This window comes from Phaethon aethereus, assembly GCF_964289735.1.
Source record: "Phaethon aethereus genome assembly, chromosome: 4".
Lineage (NCBI taxonomy): Eukaryota > Metazoa > Chordata > Aves > Phaethontiformes > Phaethontidae > Phaethon > Phaethon aethereus.
This window is the reverse complement of record NC_138578.1, coordinates 17,865,490-17,888,572: the sequence shown is the minus strand read 5'-3', so window position 1 is coordinate 17,888,572 and position 23,083 is coordinate 17,865,490. Positions and strand designations below refer to the sequence as shown.

Here is a 23,083-nt window from a genome sequence, read left to right as displayed (position 1 = left end):
GTACATGTGCACACACATGTGTGTATTCAGGAAGGAAGGAGGAGGAAGACAGGGAAGGAGTTGCATAAACACAGATCCCTCTTGTTTTGATCCCTGACAGGGGAGATCAAGTTTCCAGTGTTTATTCTTCCTTTAGAGTTCCCATCTACTTTACAGCAAACAAATATTATGAAATACAGCACCCATAGGTTTTAGACTTCTTCCCTGTAATCTTGGAGTATCAGTCCGTTCAGGACAGAGTGCACATCATTTGCTATCACCTTAGCGTACAATATTGTAGTCAAGCAAATGCCATTTTCTGATTCAAGTTGAGTTCTGAAATAATTTCCTTATAATTCTGGGTGGGAAAGCTGCTTTCTGCATCACTAGAGTCAAAGGGATGATGTCTATAAAATTAAAGGAAAGGAAAGGAAAGAAAGCCTGTGTCATTGTCATTGATGGAGTTCTTAACATTTCTAAATTGTACATTAATAATGAAATTATGTATAGAAAAGCTGTCTAGTTTGTATCCAACCTCCTTTTCAACAGATTAAAAAACCAGAACTTATATTTTAACCATATTGCATAGTAATGTACTAGAAATACTTGATTTTAGCAAAACAAACTTTTTAAAAAATAAATAACCTGATGTTCTTTTGACTGTTTCCAGAACTTGGAAGATGCTGCTTACTGGCAAAAGCCAGTGTGATTTCCTTGAAGTTTGCAATTTGCAAACACTAATACATTAATGATTATTCAAAGGTTATTCAAAAGCCTTTGACATTGAAATTATCCATTCTTTTCTAGTATCAACATCATTTTGGACTGCCTTAATTTGGTCCAAGATTTTGTCCAAAACATCTGTGATTTTCCTCTTAGCTCTGTGTGTGTAAGAATGTCTTGTGTGAGCACAGCTCATGCCTGTCTGTGAAGACTATGCAGTTGCATGTGAAATTAAGATATTCTCTCATGTCATTTTTAAGAAAATTAGGCACTTGAGGGGGGCTTTACTTTTTTCACAAAATGTTTAATAAGAAATATATTTTCTTGGATTCTCATTTAATAGACATTGTCATGTATTGCAGTGTGGTTATTACATATTTTTAAACCTGTATCTTCTGCATGCCTGTTATAATTCAGTGCTAACTGAATGCAACTGGCATATTGGGAGAGATGTTTTGTTTTGAGTACAATTTTTGTTGTTATATTTACATAGAAATTATGCAGAGCTGAGATGAAAAATAATATCAAGCAAATAATAAGAACATTTAAGTAAAAAATGGCCTTTTAGAAAGTCTTCATACAGAGATCTCTACATTATGTTCTAACCTTTCACCTCCACAGGAAACAGTTTTCTATCTAACAAAATTATGAGAGACACCCTGAATGTTGTATTTGTAGCAGGCCAGTCAGTTTGAGTGATGAAACATTTAAATGCATTAAAATAATTAGGAATTTTCCGTTTTTATTTTGTAGGTAGGCTACATTTTACTGTTCTCTCTAGTATTTTTTAACAAATTCCTTAACTGAATTCTTCAATCTTTCTGCTTCCTTTTCCAGTGTTTCAGGTGGGGTTGATATCTTGCTTTTTGGGCTGAATATTAAAAATTTTTAAAGTTGAAAAGACCAACTTGTTTTAAGGTATTATTTTCATTGTGATCTGTTTGAGGTTGAGCAATATGTAATTAAGAAGAATGTTTTAGTATATGATTTAATTATTAAACTATGTATTTACATATTTTGTTTTGCTGTGGATGAGTATTCAGACAAAAGTAATTGGCTAAGTTCAAACTTCATTTGAAATATCAATCCATTTTTTTATTTCAACTTTGAATTTTTCTTGTGTACTTGTTCTGAAGCAGCTGACTCATTCAAAGGTGAATGCAATTCTAGGTGTGATGTGGAGGCTGCCACTTAACTTAAGTGCAAAAAACACCTGGCCTTTTTGAAGACAATGTAGAGCTTGTTTGTATTCAACAGTAGATTCACTCTGGGAGTAGCTTTATGAACAAGAAAATTATTTTAGCTATAAAAGACGTCTTTGTAAGTGATATGTAGGGAACAAAAATTATTTTGGAGAGTCACTAGTTAGGTAATGACTTGAGATAGATGGAATGACTTGAGGGAGAAATATCTTGAAAATGTAGATGGACATGGAAATGACTTGGCTGTAGTATCCGACTATCCGTACCATTCAATCCATGGCAAACACAGGATAAAAAACATTTATTTCTCAACAAGTGGAAGTTTTAAGCTTTACCTTGTGTTTCTGATGGGCTGAGAACATAAATGTAGTCGGCTCTTATGGCTGATTAAATAATTCAGGGTTTTGTTGACCATAAGATTCCTGTTAGATGCTTCTACAACTGATAAAAACCTAGCGGTTTAATGCATTGATTTATAAAAATACAAAGGATTTTGGAAGCCAGTTTTAAGACCTTGAAAATGGCAGGCCAAAGTAAATGGTATTATATCTTGATGCATGGGGAGTAGGGGGCACAAAGGAAAATGAAAGGTTTATTCCTATTCCATCTGAAAAAATTTTGAATTTTTAGAACCATTGAGCTGATTACAGGAAATGATTTCTCCTTGTGTGAAGAAAATGAATGTAGTTATTGACACTTGCTGTCCTAAGATTATTGTTAATTTTAGTTGGAGGCATCATATATGACAAGGAGGACTCACGTGAGCTAGCTTTGGAAGCAACTCTTGTTGGCTGGTATCACTTCAACGGAGAAAGCTAAAGCATATGTGTGGTCACAACCAATCTTTGTCAATATCCCGTGAAAGCCTTGGATCAATGATCAAAGCAGGAAACTAATGCTGCACTGTACAATAACCTTTGGTTGAACTTTTCAAATTTTGATTTCAAGAGGTGATATGTTGCATAAAATTTAATTCCCTAGTTCTCCCCTCTCCATTTATTTAAGCAATGCAAATTAAAAATCCTTTGGAAGTTTGCTAATGTCTCACTACCACTCTGGAATTGTTATTTACTAATTAGCTCAGCACTGCTGCCTTATTAAATGATTAACTACGTGTTTTTTAAGTTAAATCTTCTGTGCTGAAGAATATTAAATATATTTCAATTTTGTGAGATTAACACTTAGTACATTTAAAGTACTAGACAGGCATGTCCATTAACTCATTTAGTTACTTCTTAATTTATGTTATTAGTGCAAACAATCCTGGTTAGTTTTGTTAATACTGTATAAAAAGTAAATACGGATAGTCTGGCGGTGTTTAACAGAAAAATAGTTTAGTTTGGGTCTTGAACTCAGTCCTGGAATACAGAAGTTAAGTCTGTCTGTTCTTTTGTGTTGCTTTTTTTCTGTGATGAATGAGTAGACTTGCACATACTTGTTCAGAAGCAGTTGTTATTTCTGATTTGGTAGCTAACCTGTTGCAATAAATTTATTTATCATTATATTTACAGCAGCATAATTGTTGCTCTTTGCATTTATTTTCTCTTTTCCAAGTGTAGTACTTTGCTGATTGTTTGGGTTTTTTTCTACCATATATACAGTTTTTCAAGATTGTTTGAAATTCTCATGCTGTCCTCCAAACAGCCACGTTGCCTTCTTAGTGTCATCTGGAATTTTATTACTGCACCTTCTATGCCAGGTCATTAGTGAGTTTATTGACTGGTACTAGGAGCAGGGCAGACCCCATGTCCTCCCAGTTTGACAGTGAGCTATTGATAACTGCTCTTGGAATATGGATTTCCAGCTTGGGTACTCCCACATTATTGTAACCTAATCTCATCTCCATTTCTCTGCTTATAAGAACATCTGAGACTGAGACAGTCTCAGAAGTCTTTCTCAAAAGTGAAGCAACATCTTACCTCCTTTTCTTTCACCATCCACTGTTGCAGTTACCTTTTGAAAAGAAAATTAGATTGACTTAACGTGATTGATTTTTTTACCATTTTAAACCAAGTTACAGTCACTAGTATAGAGTTATATACTGTTCTTCATGCCTTTCCCTCTACTGCTTTGTGTGTGTTCCTTTTTCATGTGCTTATGGGTTGGTTGGGGGGGTTTTGGTGCATTTGATTAGTTTTGTTCAAAATAAGATGCTGGAAGAACATAAACTTACAGAAAACATTAGTAAGCTCCAATTACGTTGTTCCAGATTCTTCCATCATACAATGGGTACTAATTTATGAAAGTCAATTTTGTGATGTGACACACATCAGTGACAGCTATTGTAAGGCTGGTGTCATGGTATTTAATATCTGAATTCATCTCTCATGCAGGTTGGCAAGTTATGATCCTTTATCTTGTCCTAAGGTTCTCATAGTATAGAACAGCTTAATTTTTAGGTACAGAAATGCTGTTTTGGAAAGTTAACTGTATTATAAAACTCACTAGCATCACATTGTTTTGGACAATTTTTCTTTAAACCAAGCTTCATGTTTAAAGTCTCTTTGAACTGTAACAGTATTAAACAATGTCTGCTCTACTGTATGGATTGTCTTGGGCTTCTAGGAGCATACTAGTGTTATAGAGTGGGTAGCTGGTGTATATAAACACGAGTGAGATTGGAGAAGAATGGGTTTGGTCGAGATTCTTCAGGAATGTCCTTGGAGGAGACAGCTTGGGAAGCAGGAGAATGCTAAAAAGACATCATGATTTCATTATGAATAGGATACCGAGATTGAGAACTAAATTATAACTTCAGTGATAATCATGTGTCTAAAATGTTGTCTCAAACTGTAGACTGTAATAAACAAAGAGCTCCAAAAGTAGCCCTCTGTCTTCTCAATTTCCATCCATTTTATAGTTTTCTTTGCCTCTAAGTCATCTCTACGCTAATGACTAAAGTTGATCCTGGACAAAAGTTTTATTGATACCATCACTGACAGTGCCAACTTTGAACTAGAGTTAGCCTGTGCTAAACCAAAGATTCTGCTAGCCATAGGACATTCTCAAAAATCTACTTGAAGCTATCGTAGTGCTGTTATATACTGTTCTTCAGGTTTTGTAAATTGTTCTTAAAAGGAATAAAGAAAACATTGGCTGCAAGTATGCAATATTTAACAAGTTTTGTTGAGTTTTGGTGCCATGACTTCTTAATTAGACAATGGCAATTAAATAATTAGTGGTAATTAATGGCAATTAATAATTAGACAATTAAAGTATAGCTAATGCATCTGATTAACATTATTGAAATATTTAAAATTAAAGGAATAGGTGCAGTATAGTAGAAGCAAAATTCAATCATGTAATACATTGATCTCATTGGACAGATGCTGAGATAATTATATAATGTACCCATGTACCTCAGTCCTTTACTATCTCTTAACTTTTCTTCCTTTCCAATACACATTTTGAGTGAAATAACAGCTTTCAAAGCTTACACAACTAGAAGCCATCCAGGCTAAAGTTTTCAACTGTGTGTTCTTAAAGGCCTGTGCAAAACATTTATTAAAAAAAAATTCCATTGAATAGTGATAAAGAAATTATACAGAAATCTGGTCATAATATGTCCTGTAATCTCATGTCTTTTTCACGTATTTACTGAATGAAGCACATCCAGGGAAGCTTTTGAGTATCCACAGGAATTACGGGGTCCTCTTTTTATTAGAGTCTGAATCCTGCTTCTGTCTGTGAATCCTGATGTATTTTATCCAAACAAGCACAAACTCTGTGCAGAAAATCTTTGTTATGGTAGACAAGTTAGAGCTGTAATCAAATATAAATAGACTATATTACAGTATTAAAATACTGGTAGTGTTACCTGCAGTGATAGATATTGCCTAGCTTCTGTGACTGTTGTATGAATTACTGAGTCGTTATTGGATCACATGTATTCAATATGGATTTTTGTATTCCGTGTGGATTTTTTCTTTCAAGCATGAGATTCTTCAAGTCTTCAAGAAGACTTGAGAATCTGTACTCCATCATTGAACTTTATGGGCAATAAACATTAAGGTGGGCATTGGGAAAATTCTGTTTACTGAATAAGAATACATGTGTTTTATGTTTGGAAAAGGTCATTAATAGTTGCAGCGTTCTATAAAGAAAAAAATCCTGGTCTGCAAGTATTAGAACAGATTATGCTTTGTCTCGTATGGATTTGTTTCTTGCAATTGATTGACTTACTTGTCAAAAAAACTGTAAGCCTCAAATTAAGAATTTCTCAGTGATGGGATATTTGTTATGGTGCCCTCTCTGTGTAGCTTCTGTGGAGACTAATAAAATGTGAACTTATGCTGCACTTACTTGGCCCCTCAAGACACACACATATAATGGTTCTACTTGCCTGCTTACTGTTTTTTAAACTTGCAGGAACTTAGTTATCTTTATAACCTGCTGTAAAATTTGGCTAAAATTGACCAAGAAACTGAAAATTTTTTGGAGGAAATTGAGGATGCTGTAGACAGGCCAGTGAGCACACATGAGCTGCAGGATTGAGTACAACTGATTGAAAGGCATGTTAAGCAATATGTTTAAACCTTGGTACTAGAGGGAAGAAACTCTAGAGTTCCAGGCTGCTGGAACATTCAGAAACTGGAGGATGACAAATTTCATTACTTTCTTTAAAATATGTATTAAAAAAAAAAAGTTGAAGCTCTGCAAAATGGCAAGTCATGCTTATTGAAACAGGCTGCCAAATGTAAGCTTTTCTACATATGCTTTGCATTGTTTTATACTTCTCCATCTAATAGACATGAGTTTCAAAAGTTGCAAGGAATAACACTGCTTTTGTATAGGAAAAATTTCATGTCATTAGTAGCAAGGTCAAAGATATCCAAGAGCAATGACTAGAAAAATTCAGAAGCAGGTACAGAGTAATTGAGATTTTTAACCATAAACTGTATGCCTGGTGTAGCAAAACTTTTAACATATTTAGGATGCATGTCTCTGGTTTTCATGAAAGATTTGTTTTTCTGTAAAATCGTGCCAAGACCCATAAGAGGAAAATACTTATGTGAGTAAATACTAATAATTCTAAATTCAGTCAGATGCATATACGGTAATCTGGGGGAATTGCAGTAATTAAAAATATAGACATCTGGGTGTATGGATCAGAAAGTTCCATCTAATATCTGTCATCTACTTCTTTTATACTCAGCCATTATTGTATTTAAAATGAAACAAATACTTTTAATATCTGCTCCAAACTATTTGTGTAGCTGTTGAAATAATAAATGTCAAGTAATTATGGCAAATTTGCTGAAGTCCGAAGGAGAATGACCAGAAATGAATGGAGAATCCGAAGGAGAATGTCTAGAAAATGAGACCAGTGATATAACATTGAAGGTTTTAGGTTGTTTATTCCGGAGAAAAGAGGAACAAGGACAGAAATGTAAAGTGCTTTGGCCGTGGCATTTGCTGGGGGTTCTGACTGGCAGGCCCAGTGCACTTCGTTTCATGGAATCATAGAACAGCCCAGGCTGAAGGGACCTTGAAATATCATCTGGTCCAACTTTTCATGGGAAAGGGAGCCTAGACAAGATTATCTCACACCTTGTCCAATCCCATCTTGAAAACCTCAGGTGATGGGGACTCTACCATGTCCCTGGGGAGGTTGTTTGAGTGAACAATAATTCCCACTGTAAAGAATTTCTTTCTTATATCGAGATGAATTCTGCTGTTTACTGCCTGTCCCAGTGTGCTGACATGCCAGTCTTGGTGCTGGAGTGTGTGCTGTCTGTCCTCAGTGCAGGAGGGGGCTAGTGGTCAGAAAGTGCTGGTGGGAATGCATCTCGCTGTCCCTGAGGTGAAAGCTGCTCCTACACATTGATACGTGTAAAAAGGGGCAACTGCCGCTTGTGTTCAGTCCGAGTAGGACAAGAAATGGGCTCCACCTGCAGCAGAAGCAGACTAGATGTTAGGAAGACCTTCTAGTGGTGTGAACAGATGAACACTAGAAATGTATACGATCTCCATCATTGAAAATTTTAGAACAAGGCAGAGAAACATCTTTCAAGAATACCTCATTATAATTGCCTGTGAATGGGAAGGTGGACAAGGTGACCTTTCAGGGTTTCATCTAGACCTTTGTATGATTCAATATAGTCCTTTTCAATCCCAGTTAATTTAAAAAAATGGAGGAAAGGAATGTAGTTTTATATACAACTTTTTTCCTCTTTCTCTGTCAAATTAACCTGAACTACAGATTACATTGTGTATAAATATGGTCAATAAATAGCATTGCATACTTATACATATATCCTCTGTAAAAAGTAAAATAATTTTGTGTATATGTAATCCATGTATTGACTAACAGGATTTGAAGTGCCTTAAGGATGCATTTTTTATGCAATGAAGTCTTGACTTAATAAAATCTACTTAATGATCAATAATGAATCGACTACTAATTGTAATTACCACATATTTCCTTAATCTACTATAAACATCTGGATTTCTTATAGTTTTATTTGCTTAATTGTAAATTACTGAAGATTTAAAAATTGTTCTTAAACTAGGAAATATTTGAAAGGTAATCTCTTAGAATTTTCAGGATGATTGACATTGACAAAATTAATTTCTTCATTAATTCAATTTAGAATTTTAATGGAAACCCACTGAAGTATTTTTCTTACAAGCTGGGAGAATTTCAGGCGATATCTTGAGGCAATTTCTTAGTTCTGCAAGAAATAACAAACATATAGCAGATGGAGGGAAACTCATGGGTACTTAGAAATTATGCTTTCCCACAGTCATGAAAATTATTACATTGAGTGATGAAAAAATGAAATTTGAATTAATTTAATATATTAGAATATATGTTTTGAATGCCATTTAAGTCTCTTAACAGAGGAAATAAAGTGTGGCAATATGAATAAAAACCTAGACTTCTAATATGCATTTTTATTATTCTGTTTGACAGGTTATATATAGGCTTAATATTGCTTAATGTGATTGTCAAATAATTTAGTTTGAAAATGTGGTATCTTATAAATGTTTTAATATGGTTAGGGAATCTGTGCCACTGTTTCTAGACACCTTGGCAGATGGTATAACTCTGCTTCAGAATTAATCTATTGTTTTCTAAATGAAAGAAAAAATAAAATAACATTTCATTACATTAGTGAAACAAAGTATCTTGTATAGATTTTTTTATGCGTGGTGGCAAACCTGAAAATAAATCATAAGTGCTAAAGTGACGTTCTGTTGATATTACTTGTTTGTAAAAAAATCTTTTTAGTGAAGTTTCCTTAGGAATCATTGTCTCCAAGTGGTAGAGGGTAATTTTTTTTTTTAGAGAAAAATTGTATTTTAATTGCATGCAGAACTTTATAAGCATTTTAATGAGAATCCTGACATGGCAATTTTTATCTTCAAATTTTTTAAAAAATATGTACCACTACAGATACTGTGTGTTAGATCCATGTTGGTATTTACTGGGAGCTCTTTCATCATTTGCAATGAAATCAGAAACATGGCAGGAGGAGTGAAGTATTGCTTATCATAAGGATGTCTGTGTCTACCCTGTAGAACTGGTGAATTCCAACAGAGGAATTTCTGAAACTAATTTTCAGCACAATTGTGCTAAAGCAAGAGCTTCAACAAATCATACAGATGTTTTCATTTTTCTGTGAAATTATATAAACAAAAGAAATGTGGGACAACTTTACTGTTTCTGTACATGTGCTGAGTGCGTAAAATTTCAGAAGGGATTCAGTAGAATTAGAAAAAGTATGAAGGCAACCAAAATGGTTAGTCAGAAGGGAAGACCTCCAGAGGGAAGGAATCTAAATTGACTAGAATCCTTTAGCTTGCAAAAAGAGACCACTGAGGAAGAATGTGATGATATATATAGGTCTGTAGTATCCAGAAGGGCATATAGAAGAGTGAAAAAGGAATTAATATTTGCTATTTTTCACAGTACGGGTACTAGAACCATCCACTGGAACTGTTAGGAAGCAGTGTTAGAATAGCCAAAGGAAAAACCTTTGTAGATGAAACTACAGTGTGGAATCTATGATTAATGATTTTTAAAATCAGAAGCACAGATTAGTTCAATTCTTACAATTAATTGTAAGAAGCTGACAGAATATCCATGGAAAACTCTATTTACCCTGTGTTAGTCTTCCAGTCCTTGTTCCAAGTGAGATACTAAATGGTCTTTCAGTCTTGACCCCTCATGGCTGGTCCTGCATCTTCATGTGGTATTTGTGTGAAACCACAAGTAACCCCTTCCTCCCCCCCGTCAAAAAACAAGTAAAAAGTGCATTGATAAATTACTTAATGTTCTCAGGTGTCTAAAAAATTCCATTATTAATGGAGCAGTCTTAGTGCTCTCTTAGTGTCAATCTATGCATGTGATGTGAATATATTAGGGAAAAAGGAGAAGACCCCAGAAACAGAGTTGAGAAGGACTGTTAAGGACTGCGGTTACCAAATATATGAATAATATTTGTAAACTTGCTAAAAATTAGATATTTTATTAACAGGTTTATTCACTGTTTTTAGGAAAAACTGTTAGCCTTTAACTAATGTTGGCATTTTCACCCATGTAAAGCCATTGAAAATTTGTGCTAAATACTACTCGGTTAGAATGGCCCAGGGCATCTGTTTGCGCTCCCTTTTCCCACGTGTACGTGCTAGCGCATGGTCAAGATAAGAAAATTAGATAATAAAGAAGCTCCTTTTGTAAAAATGTATCATTATGGTGACAGTGAAAAACTTTCTGAAAACCCATTTCTGGAGTAATGAAATGTTTTATAAAAAGTTTCTAATAGTCAAACTAACAGAAGTTACTGATAATTTTTAAGTTTCCAGGCAACATATTGTTTCTGTGTAATCTAATGAAAACAGTGTGTTCCAGAAAGCCAAATGGTTTCTGATCTTGAAAGAAACTAATGAATAGCTGTACAGATATATATAAAAAAATAAAAACATCAGTAACATATGTAATGAGCTTATGTTTTAAGTATTCAGAATCATAGTATGGTTTCATATTTGTGGTGCATGCTGCTATTGAATGAACAGTCTAGTGTCTCTGCTTTTTCTTTGTTAGTTTCTGTCTGTGATGATAAAAAACTACAGAGACTTCAGTGTTAGAGTACTTTCTTTTTTACAAACCTTTATCCTTGCTACATTCTTGTTCTTTCACTTATCCAATTAAATAGTTTCAAATCTCTTTTTATCAAGTACTTGTCAAGCATTTGGTACAGAAGCATGTTTTTACCCTGCCTAGTTAATTAAGGTGACTGTAAACAAAAAGATGTACAATTCAAAGCCAAGCAGTGTTTCACACAAGGATGGAGGTGATAATAGCTTAATTCCTGCTTGATCTTTCCTGTCTTTGCCCTGGCTACTTCAGATTGACCTTGTCCGCAATCTGATGACCTCCTTATTGCACTCAGCCATTTGGAAAGCTGCTCATGCCATAGCTGGCCCTGAGGGGCTATCTGGGAGACCACTGATCCATTGACCCATGTCAAGACTGGGTTTCAGATCTGATCTACTGAGCTTCTGACATAGCTACCTACTGCACCCACTGTAGACAAAGCCAGTGGGGCTGTCTGATTTTTTTTTTCTACTTCTTAAGCGGCACGCAGTTTGCCCTTGCTGTATGGAAGACCAATTCTACACCAGTCATTTGCTATGAAATACCTGAAGCAATTACACGTATTGATCGCTTCTTTACAAAGGAAGTAAATTCTCTAATTTAGTGACTCAATTTTTCTAAATCCATCAAATTGCCAGGTTTATTGGGTGTATTTAAGTCTCAACATCAAGTTCCACGAAAAAAAAGCACCTTTAAAATATGCTAAGGGCAGAAATATCTATGTTATGTCTTACTAGGCTTTTTCTATTAAGTGTTATGCCAGGACTTTGCAGATGTTTATAAAAGTGTGTAAATAAGGTTCTAACCACATTAACTTAGCTATGTTTATATATATCCTGGTGCATACTTTACAAAATAAATGATAACTTACGAAGTTGCATGTCTGTGTGCAAAACAGGGAAACACTCCACTTAGCCAGGAGAAAATCGTTATGGTTTTGAGCTTTGTTTTGCTTCCTTGCACGTTGTGTTCAATTCTGCACTAGAATGTACCGTTTTCTGCTTTAAAAAAAATCCATTGTTTAGCCATTAGTATTACTTTGTTTTTCTCATAAGACTTGAAAATTACTATTCTTTTGCTGTATGTGCTTGCATTTTTTCCCCAACTGCATTTAGGGTAGCAGGGTCTGCCGGCAGAAGTGCCAGGGCGGGCCAGCCGTGGAGGTGCGAAATGCTGCATTCCAGTCCTGGTCAGCACAGGCCTGTGGAGCACACTTGTTTAAAGCGGTGATGGTCCTGACAAGGAATTTAGTGCATACACAGACCTTGTAACCATGTGAAATTCCTTCCTTTTTTTCTTGTGTGTGTGTGAAATTATGCATGATTCCTCCCTGTAATTATAGACTGGACACATAATTGAATTAAACAACCTTTCCATGAAAGAATAATATTGACTTGATTCAGCTTTGACTGTGTGTTTGTTTTTTTTTCTGAATATGCAGTGTAAGTCCAGGTATTTTAGAATTTACAAATTTATTTTTTTTTAAATTTCTGGGCATTGAACGATCTTAGATAATAGCCTAAGCATGAAGTTCTTAGACCCTTTATGTTAGAGAGAATAAGAATGTAACTGGGTTTTACACCTTTGTGATTAATATATACGGTGCTATTTTCACCCAAACTATAGACTGCCATTTGTGCATTTGCACTTTAAAATGTCAGTTGCATTAAAATGTGAAAGAAGCAGTTTTTCCCAACTTCTTAACATCCTTGGTTGTCTCTTGCTTTCCACTAAATATTATTTGTACCATGTGATGTTCATTATTTTAGTTTTCTAAGTTTCTCTGTGCATAATATACAATCAAAGTTCTGACTTTTTTGTTTTTATAGCCTGTTGTGTCTTAGGTCTTTGTTGTGTTAAAAGCATGATAAAGATTTATCATATCTAAAGGTTTAAATTTTAGAAAGTATGAAAGAGGGCATTTCCCCCTTCTAGGGGGGAGGGAGATGTCTGTGGGAGGATTTTGTGTATTCTCTGTGCCTAATGCCATTCTAATAATTATTTTTTTAACATGACGAAGTACATCCTCTGACAGAATTTCCAACATGGCATTGTTTTTCATTTATCTACAGGAATTGATTCCTGAATTCTATTACCTCCCAGAGATATTTGTCAACAGCAACAATTACAATCTGGGAGTGATGGATGATGGAACAGTTGTGTCTGATGTTGAACTTCCACCATGGGCCAAAACCCCAGAAGAATTTGTTCGCATAAACAGACTGGTAAGATGGCTATCTTTTATTGTCTGTCAAGTAACATTTGTCTTGCAAGATTTTCCTGAAATAGTTTGGATCTTTGCTTGCAACGTATAACTGTTTATAATTTACGGAGGACTATGGCTGAAATAATCTGAAGAAATGTTAGATTTACAAGTTTAGGAAGAAAAAAGGCATATTGTGTTGCTCATTCTTTAGAATTGCTCCAAAAAGTTTCAGTGTGGTGTAAATACACAGGAGATCTTATCCCATTTGTACATCAGCTCTTGTGGTTCTAAAGAGCTAATAAAATCATCACTTTACAGAAGACTTGAAAAAGCCTGTTTAATCATAGAAATATTTGTCACTCAGATTACTTAAATGTAATTTTAGGTTTTTTTAATTGTAGTATCCATATAACTCCAAAGGTCAGTGAATGCCGCAGCAAAGAACGTTGCTTTTTAAATCTTCTGCCACCTCTTCCATTTCTTCCATTAAATTGATATTTTTCAGAGCAATTTTTACACGATAATCGAATTCTCCTTTGTCTGCTTCATTCCCCAAACCTGTATTACTATTACTCTTCCCTGTTTTGGAAAATCCTGTTGTTAGCACTGCCTGTCTTCACTGTGCCCTCCGGGCAGTGTAATGAATTACAGAATAGCTGTTACAGTATCATTGTTTGGGTTTCAGCACATTCTCAAAGCTATTACATTAGGCTCTTCTCAAAATGAAAGGATTCTGCATCAGTGGCACTCTAAAATAAACAAATTAGAGAAGCTTTTTTTAATGAATCTTGAAAAATGAGGCTGCAACTTTCCTCTGGTAGTCAGCTAACTGGGAAATACCGAATTAAGGCATGGAAACCTCTCAGAAACTTTCCAGATACCAGGCTTAGACTTGATAATGTCCTGATATTCCTAAGTTAGAAAATGGGAATTGAAAAGGTTCTGTTGTTGGCAGAACATCAGACCTTACGTTCATAAAATTGCAGAAGAGTCACGTGAAAAGAAATCTGTGATTTGTAGGTTACCGGAATGCTTTACACTGCACTTTACTGGTGACATGATACCATGGTCTTCAGCAATGTTATTGTGCTTAGATTCCTGCAGGCCAAATAGGGCTGTAGGGTTCACCATAATAATCACGAATTATGTTAGGTGAATTTAGTGTTTCGCTTCATATGGAAGCATGTGCAAATGTTATTTAACCAAGGTATGAAATACACTAACATTTAGCAGGACTACTTGGCAAACCATATTCAAATGCAACTTTTGATCTTACAGTTGTGCTGATAGGTAATAGGTGAGGGAGGTAGCCTGACACCTTTTTGAGCTTGGCGTGCGTTGGTGATTCAGGATAACTGGAGAAATGAAACGCTGTGTGCTTAAGCAGACTTGTCAAAGGCAGCCTGTGGCCTTGATCTCTCATGACTGTGGTATTTTAGCTTTTGCATAAAATATAGTTCTCCTTCTGTTAATTACGGATCTGGCTTCCCCTACTGTGAAGTTATTCTCCATCTCCTGCTTCCTCCTTTTCTAAGATTTTAGCTCTTAATTTTCTTTTCCTCATTTCTAGCCTTGGTGCCAGGTTTTTCTCACCCTCACCTCTCTGTGTGCTCTGACCTACCCTTCCTCATCCTTCCATCATTTTCCAAAGCCTTTGCTACTAGTGTCTGCTTTTCTTGCACCTCTCTGATATCTCTCACTTGTGCTATATTCCCAGGATGAAGTGCTTCATCAAGCAGGAAGCAGCTGCTTTTCCATTATTACTGTTAAACTCTTGGGCACAAAATGTAAAATCCCTTTAAAGTCTTCTCTTAGAGAGTAATGATCTCATTCCATATTCCAAATGTATTCTTTTCTTTTTACATACAATATACAATAAGCGCATTTTGCTAAATCCTGAAAAAAAGCAGGTCAGAACTGTCTAGTATAAGGGAAGTGCTTGTTACATATACAAAACTTTCATTTCAAGAAAAAGTAATCTGAAAACAGCAGTATGTTAACTTTTGTATATTTGAATGATGAAGACTGAAATTACTTTGTCATTACCTCAGTTGCAGTCAGCTTTTCTTACGAAACTGAAATGTATTTATTATCTGAATATAATTAATGTTTCCTTCTCATATACTTTTTTCTCCCAAGTAATTATTCATTAGTGATTTTGACTTTTGAAACTGTTTTAATCAAAAAGACTTTGCTAGTAATCTGCTTGGCTTCATAACTTCTGCTGTGAAGGTTGACCTTGCAGTACCACTTGTCAAATGGCACATGGAAAGAACATGCAAAAGTTGCCATAAATTAGACATTTTTAAAACAAAGAACTTCTACAGGAACACACAATTTTCAAGTATTGCATAATTGGACAGAACAGATTTTTTTAAAGGCGTAAGTTAATTACGAAAGTAAAAAAATAATTTACCAAGTGACGGTATATTAAAATGTGTCAGAATCATCCCTTTTGGTGACACTGTGGGTCCCTGATACTGTGGCTATAATTCAGATACAAAGTTTTGGTCAGTCTGGTAGCATTAAATTTAAAACTCTGTGCCAATGAATTGCGTTAACTGCTTCTGTGTGACATAGTTAACCTTATCGTGGTGGTGGTGGCTCTGTTAGTGCTGGTATGGATGATGCCCGCTGTAATCTGCTGTTTTTAAAGTGGAATAAAACTGAGAAAGTTCCATGCAAATATTAAATTGCTTTTTTCTTGTTAATACGTAGTGGATTGGATACCATCAGTATCGTTTTATTTTTAAGTGGAATAGGTGTGTTTAGGAAGAATGCTTAAAGCCCAGTTTCTCAAAATACCGTCTATCAAAAAAAGCTTGCTACGATGTGGCATGGGCTGATTCATCCAGTTAATACTTCCTTACTGCTTCTTGGTTCAGACAAAATAATGATTATAGTATTTTAAGTGCTCATTTTGTAAGCTATCACACATAGATTCCCCCCCCCCCCTTTGCATTTCAGTTTACCTCTTTAAGTCCACAGATCTCATACAATGATTGGAGCTCATGAAATGCATACTACTTTGATCTGTGACCTTTTGTGGTGCTAATCGGGTTCCTGATATCATTATACCTTGCTCATTAATCATATTTCCTGCAGCCCGTCAGCCAGCCAGACAGCCCGAGCCCCGTTTGCAGCCTTGTGTTGGCAGGTTTCTGCTTTTCCAGATTATTACAGTGTGATACTTTGGCTTCTCATAACCAGACCCACATCAAGCTGTGTGCTACAATTAGAGTCAGATGGTCCTCAGGTTGAACAGGGATATACGGTTGCAGCTGTCTGTCTTCTGGAACAGAGCAGCACGGGGAACAGATGATATGTAGGACAGTGCACAGTAACAGCTTGTACAGTACTGGGTCAATAGCAGGGGTTCAGAGCATTAATTGACAGGCTGATAGCTGATTTAAAAGTGATTCCCAACCTATTTTTAATTCTATAAAGTACGTTTTTTAATTGAAATAGATCATTGTGTGTCCTCTGTGTTTGCTCTGAGAGAAAAAGCAGAATGGTGGATAATTAAAACTGGGTTTTGATTGATGGAATGTCATGATGAGCTAAATGATAGCATCAGGATGTCATTCTAAGCAATACAAAGAAGTATGAAATGCATGTATTGCTTCTGCATATAGCTGGTACTTTGTATTAGGTTGTGAAAGCACAGTATTTTATAATGGCACAAATCGATGCGGGGGGTAGGATATTTTCCTCTGAGACAGTCTACAGTTTCATGGAAAAGCGCCTGATTTTTTACCATTCTGGAACCTTATTATGTACCTCTAAAGCTCAGTATTACATTGAGTGCCATAGAATAACTGCTAAGGTATCTGAAAATATTTTTCAGTTTACACAAATGCAGTTGACAATAATTGTATTATTGTATAATTCTGTCATTTTCTATATACATGTATGTGTGTAATAAGAATTATAGTGTTAGCTTAATAAAAGTAAAAAAACCACAATAAGATAAAATGAGATAAAAATATAATTCCTCCCCCAACAAAACATACTATTGCATCCTTACTTTATTATTTCAAAGTTACGGTATCTTTAGGGTATTAGCATGTGAGCTAACTTGATCTGATACAAAAAGAAAATACACGTTTTTTTGTTCTTCTATGCTTCTGAGAGCCTCATACGAAAAAGAAACGGGAAGAAAACTGGGAAGGGAAGAATATAAAGATGTAGATGTTCAGATGTTGTTTGGATACAGAAATCAAACAAAAACTATAGCAGTAGTTGTCAGACACTGAAATAGACATATCCTTTTAAACTGAGATTTTTATGGAGTCTTTTGTTGGCTTCACAGTCATAGTTATGTTAGCTGCCCTCCTTTAGAATAGTTTTCTGGTTTAGAAATTTAAATTCACTTGTTGAAATTAGTGATAATTACCCCATTAAAGCTGATAGAAATTTTAAATGCCCTTCTTACTATGCATGCCAAAGTAGATATTCACAAAGACCAGGTGCAACCCAAGGAGAAGTGCTATACTTCCCACTGATAGGTAGGAGTAGCTAAAAATCCCAGTAAAACAGTTCTGTTTGTTCTAAACAGTAAACTGGTCTATTTTGTCCTGTTATTGAAGGTTGGATGTCTGAATAGGTAAGAATTAATTTAAAACTACTAATCAACTGATAATAACTAAATTTCACACAGCTTTGATGAGCCTCAGCTTTCTGAGAATTAGATTGCTTCAATGATAATAAAGTTGTTGAGGTCTGTCAAGACAGCTTTCACAATATATCTCAATTTAAGTATTTTAGTGCTTTATTGCAGAGTTAGTCCTTTAATGATTAGTGGTTTATCCATTTGATTCAATGCTGGGGAACATGCAAGACAAATTAGAAAAGTGATGAGATTATCGTGCTGGATTGAAAGTTTTGAAATCCAATTTTCAAGTAATTGAAAATGTAGTGATTGGAAGCTAGGACGCTTTTTGAAAGAAATTAAATACTTGAAATGCATAAAGGTAGTATACAGAAAATTTATCCTGGCATGATAAGTAAAATGGAAGGAAGGGTAGGCCAACCATTCACACTAATACAAATTCTACTGGAGCAAAATGAATCAGTATTAAGAACCACCGGTTGGTAAGAAAGATCTTATGAGATCAATGAGAATTAGAGGATCATTATCGGTCAATGTGGTGCATTACTTTGTAGCACAGGGTACTCCACCTTACGGCAGAAAACACTGAAAAAGCATCATTCCCTGCCAACTAACACAACAATACTCAGAACTGCAGTTTTTGCGAGTTTTCACTCTCTGCTATCCTTGGAAAGTAAATGGATAAAAAAAACAAAAGGTGGTTTCAAGAACATCATGCTACTTTCATTCAGTTAAAACTATTGCTACTAGTCAAATAAAGATACTGAAGCAGCAGTTAAGGCAGTGCCTGTAACTTGGAATGTACTGGATTTTTTGTATTATTGTGGAAAAATCTCTCCATGGTATTTTTCCTGGTTCCACAGATGGGCATTTACAGAGGTGTTACAGGAAGTGCTGTAGAAAATCATGTGATTGTGAACTGTATGAATTAAAGGCTCACAAGTGCAGATTACTAGTAATAGATTGCTAGACTGTTAGTCATATATTGCTGGTAATAGCTTACTTGTTAAATATATCAGAAGAATCAGAGAGCAGGAAAAAGGCTAATATGGAAACTGGGTTAACTAGCAACATCACAGTTGTTATCTGTGCAGCACCTACTTCGAAATTCTAGTTCAAGCAGGATTGGATGTAGTCTTAAAAAGCTAGAATGCAGCTTGGTCTGTGTGCAGTGCGTGATGAAGATTTGAAGGATTGCTTCTGGCAATCCGAGCTGATCTGAAATGTTTACAGAATTTGAGCATAGAGTAGAGGAGAAGGAAAATCCTAGCTCTGTGAACTCTTCACTCAACTCAGGCTCTTCTAGATGGTTCTGTTGCCATGTTAGATAACTCTTCATCTAAAAGAGACGTGATGGATCATGGTGCAGAAGGAGGAGAGTTTTGATACCAGTCTTTCAAACTCTTTACTTCATGAAATACATATGCGATTGAAGTGTTACTTCCATTTGTATTTCTGATGTTTGTTGATTTCTTGTGGCTTTTCTTTGGAAATTTTATAATCTGTGTACAATATAATGTTTATACAATATCCTCTGAAAGGATGTTCTCTATTAACTCTACAAGCATTTTAATTTTTAGAAAAAATAACTTTCATAAATTTATAATAGAAAAAGTAGGTTGAAAAGTAATCTGTAACTTTGCTTTTCCTGGCAAATACTTGTATTTCTATGCCACAGGTGTGTCACGCATTTAAAATAGGTATATGTTTAAACATAACTATTGACAATGCATCTTAAAACACTACGCTGCATTCATTTTATGTCGCTTTCAAGCTGTGACTATGGAAAAAGGTTTGTGCAGGAGGTAAGGTTCCTTGTATCAGGCAAAATAAAGATTTCCATTCACAGAAGTCTCAGAAACTTCACAGTCTAATCCAGAAAGTTGTCAGGAATATTATTCTTCAGGTAAGTTGGGTGTGAAAGGTCCAGCCCATTGGACTGCATGTACTTAAAAGTTTGATATTGTTTAACACATAATTTTTTCCTCATCTCTGAAAACAAGGCAGTCCTGGAAAGCACAGAGGCTGCACCGTGCAGGTACTTAACAGGCAAGGGAGCACAGAAAGTCTCTTAAACAGTTGAAGAAATGTAGGATGGTATGTAAATTTAAGCAGCAGGATTCCTTCTTTCCTCAAAAAGTGCTTCCATGACTGCAGTGTGCAGTTCTAGTGATTGTCTGGTTTTCCCTTTCATTTGTCCATGTCCATTTACCAACATTGGCTTAGCCCTGCTTTTTTTGCACCTAAGTGCTGTATTGGCTTAATTGTGTTGCTGTTCCACTTACACTCATTTCCTACCAACTCAGCCACATGTGTAACAATTTCATTATCTGTGTTTGTCACTGCAGGATTTTTTGCACTGCTAGAATTACTTCTAAAGTAAAAAAAAAGTTAGAACTTTTGTTGTCTTTCACACAGAAAAACTTGTGTGCAGGCTAGAATCAAGAAATACTGGATAATTGTAAGCAGTCTTTTGATTTAATTATATCATGTACAGATCTGATTATTAGCATAGAAAGGGAGAGGAATCAAACCTTCATTACATATTTTTAATCACCTTATTCAGATCTCATATGAAGATAAGTGTAGAATAACATTTGTAATGCCAGCCTAACCACACTTAGGTGAAATCAGTGCAAGTGAAAACCTAATCTGTGGGTATTCTAGAGGGAAAATAAAAAGCTCGTTCAATATAAGTCATTTTTGAGAAGTACCGAAGAAATATTTCTAAAGGAATGTGATATATGGCCTATTAGAAAAGATTCTGAAAATCTGGGAATAAACAAAAGTAGACTAATTATTCTGTATGTACAATTGACTATGTGTGTATAAGAATAACTTATTTTTATTGAAATCCCATTGAAGAAATATAGCCAGAAATTCACATTTATTTAAATAAAATTTTGTTGGAATATTGGTTTTACTAATTTTCAGGTAAGAATTTGTGTTGATTTAATTTGTAAAGGAGACTGTTACACAAAGAAAATCAAATATATTCAAGAATATGAAGGAGGCAATGAAAAGTGAACTCAAGCCATGCTTTTGAATGGAACTTGTCTTAAGAATGCTGGAAGCATTCAGTTGTGGTTTCATAACACATCAAAATATGCTAATATTGGAAGACAGGGTTTGGATAATATATATGATGGAATACATTAGAGAGGTGCATCTGTAGGACAAAGTTAATATACAGTAGAAAGCAAAAATGTGATGATGTAAAGAAACTTATTTTTGGTGTGTTTTCCATGAAAACAGTAACCTAAGTAGTGTATGATCATTTGTTAGCCAAAAGAACTAATCTCATTTATATGCAGTCCAGATATGTGAAAAGGAAGGGAAAGCAGAGTTTGTAAAACCTATTCTTTCCATAATAGTATCTTCATTACATGTTGTTTGTGATTTCTACCATCTCTTTAAACTTTGCATACAAGTTACTTTGTTGAAATTACAACTAAACTCTCAACTTCAAGACTGTAAGCAGAGTAAAATAAAAGAAAAAAAGTCCAGACATGCTTGCATTTAAATAATTTCTGAAAAAGTGATATATGCCAGTCTTCCTGAATAAAGAAAGCTTAATGGCATCATGGAATGTGATTTCCTGGGCAGTCTGTCTGCCTTCGCTATTGTGGAAAATATTAAAGAAACCGGGATCAAAATTTGCCCATCTTCATAATTAAAAAAATTCAAGGTATTAAATAATTCTAGCATAATTCTCTCATATTTAAAAAAACTCAACCACTATCACACTCTAAAAATAGTTTAAATTACTTGCTAATCATTATGACACTATACAGTTATCTGTAATGCATATTAGTGCATTAGTGAAGTCTGAGACTGAACAAGGTGAGCTGGAGAAAAAGTGCAAATACTTTAAATGAGAGCAAAATGAAACAAAAAAAAGCTTAAGTAGTAAAAAAACCCAGGATGTATATAGAAGAGTCAAAAGGAAACAAAGCCTAAACTAAAACTATGGACATTCAGGAGAGTAATGAGGGATGCAGATTGTCTAATAGGCTAAGAGCATTTATCATAGCCAAGATAATTATTAAAACATGGAGGATAAGAGATGCAGTTGTGAAAGATTATAAAAAGCCAAATGATAACACAGTTTGATCAGATCCAGTTTAAAAAAAATAGGAAAGGAAAACTGAGAGAGGTAAATTTGCTTTTATCCCAAAAAGTTGATTGGAAGCAATCTACATAATTAAATTTGCTTTCAGCTCTTTTGTTGTTTGATGTTGTAGAACTGGTGTTTGAAAGCGAGTCCATGGAGGACATTAAAGTTATTACTGTGTGAAATGAAGTGGGAAACAATTGTGCTGGAGCCATTGCCCCATTTAACAGGTGTTCACTAAATCTGTCCGTCTTCTGTTTGTCTGTGCTCCGAAGGTTGTGCCTGGGCACTCCCTGTAAACGGTGTTCTGAGGAATACTGTTGAAAATGTATTAAGAATTTTGATTAATGTGGAAAAATTGCATCACAAGCTCAGTATAGGTAAGGGAGAACAGAAGTTTGAAAGCAATGGCAGTTTCTTTCTCGATGTACAAAGAGTTACAGTCTGTGATTGCTTTGCTTTGCAAAGAAATTTTGCTTTTTTTTGCTTTGCAAAGTTGCTTCGCAAAGAAATATTGCAACTTGTTCCTCCTGTAAGGTGAACTGATGACAGTCAGGACTTCCCACACAACAGAGTGTACTGGTGAGAGACCTGGTAGGATATGGTGGTATTGGATTTGTTTCAGTGTTGTCTAGAGTTTATTTATAGATCATATGTGAAAATATGCTGCTAAATTTGAATTTGATAGGTAGCTTGTTCTAAGTAAAGTGTTTGTGATACAGTCAGAATATAGAGACGTTTCCATCCTACATGTTGGAAAAGAAGGTGAGTTTTTTATAATATTTGCATACATGGAGCTGTGGAGAAATAAACTAAGAATTTGTGGTCTTCAGCTGAAGTAGGGGAGGGGTTGAGAAAACATGGCCATCTGTGCTCTACATGGAAGGATACAAAACAAGTCATATGAGGCTTTGCTTTCAGTGCTTTTCCCTGGCAAGACTCCACTTTTTGAAAGCCTGGGATGAGCAACAGTAATGTTGCTAAAACCATCTGGGGTACAGAGAAAGCATGACAATGATACGAGGTAGGAAAAACTCTTGTATGAGGAATGAGTTTCTTCTCCATAGAAGAGAGGAGAATAAGGAAGAGCATCATAAAAGCATACAATATAAAGAGTAGTACTGAGAAAATGCATCAGGAAATT

General features: G+C 35.1%; 1 protein-coding gene across 3 annotated transcripts in view; it reads left to right on the top strand.

Moving 5' to 3' along the window:
• Positions 1–23,083, top strand: part of LRBA (LPS responsive beige-like anchor protein) — a gene marked incomplete at its 3' end in the record, with an annotated part of 428,602 nt that overhangs the window by 317,202 nt on the left and 88,317 nt on the right. For all 3 annotated transcript variants that reach the window (XM_081999652.1, XM_081999651.1, XM_081999650.1), the window contains one exon: positions 13,080–13,232. In XM_081999652.1, coding sequence (XP_081855778.1) covers positions 13,080–13,232 — 153 coding nt within the window. The remainder of the gene's footprint in view (positions 1–13,079; positions 13,233–23,083) is intronic.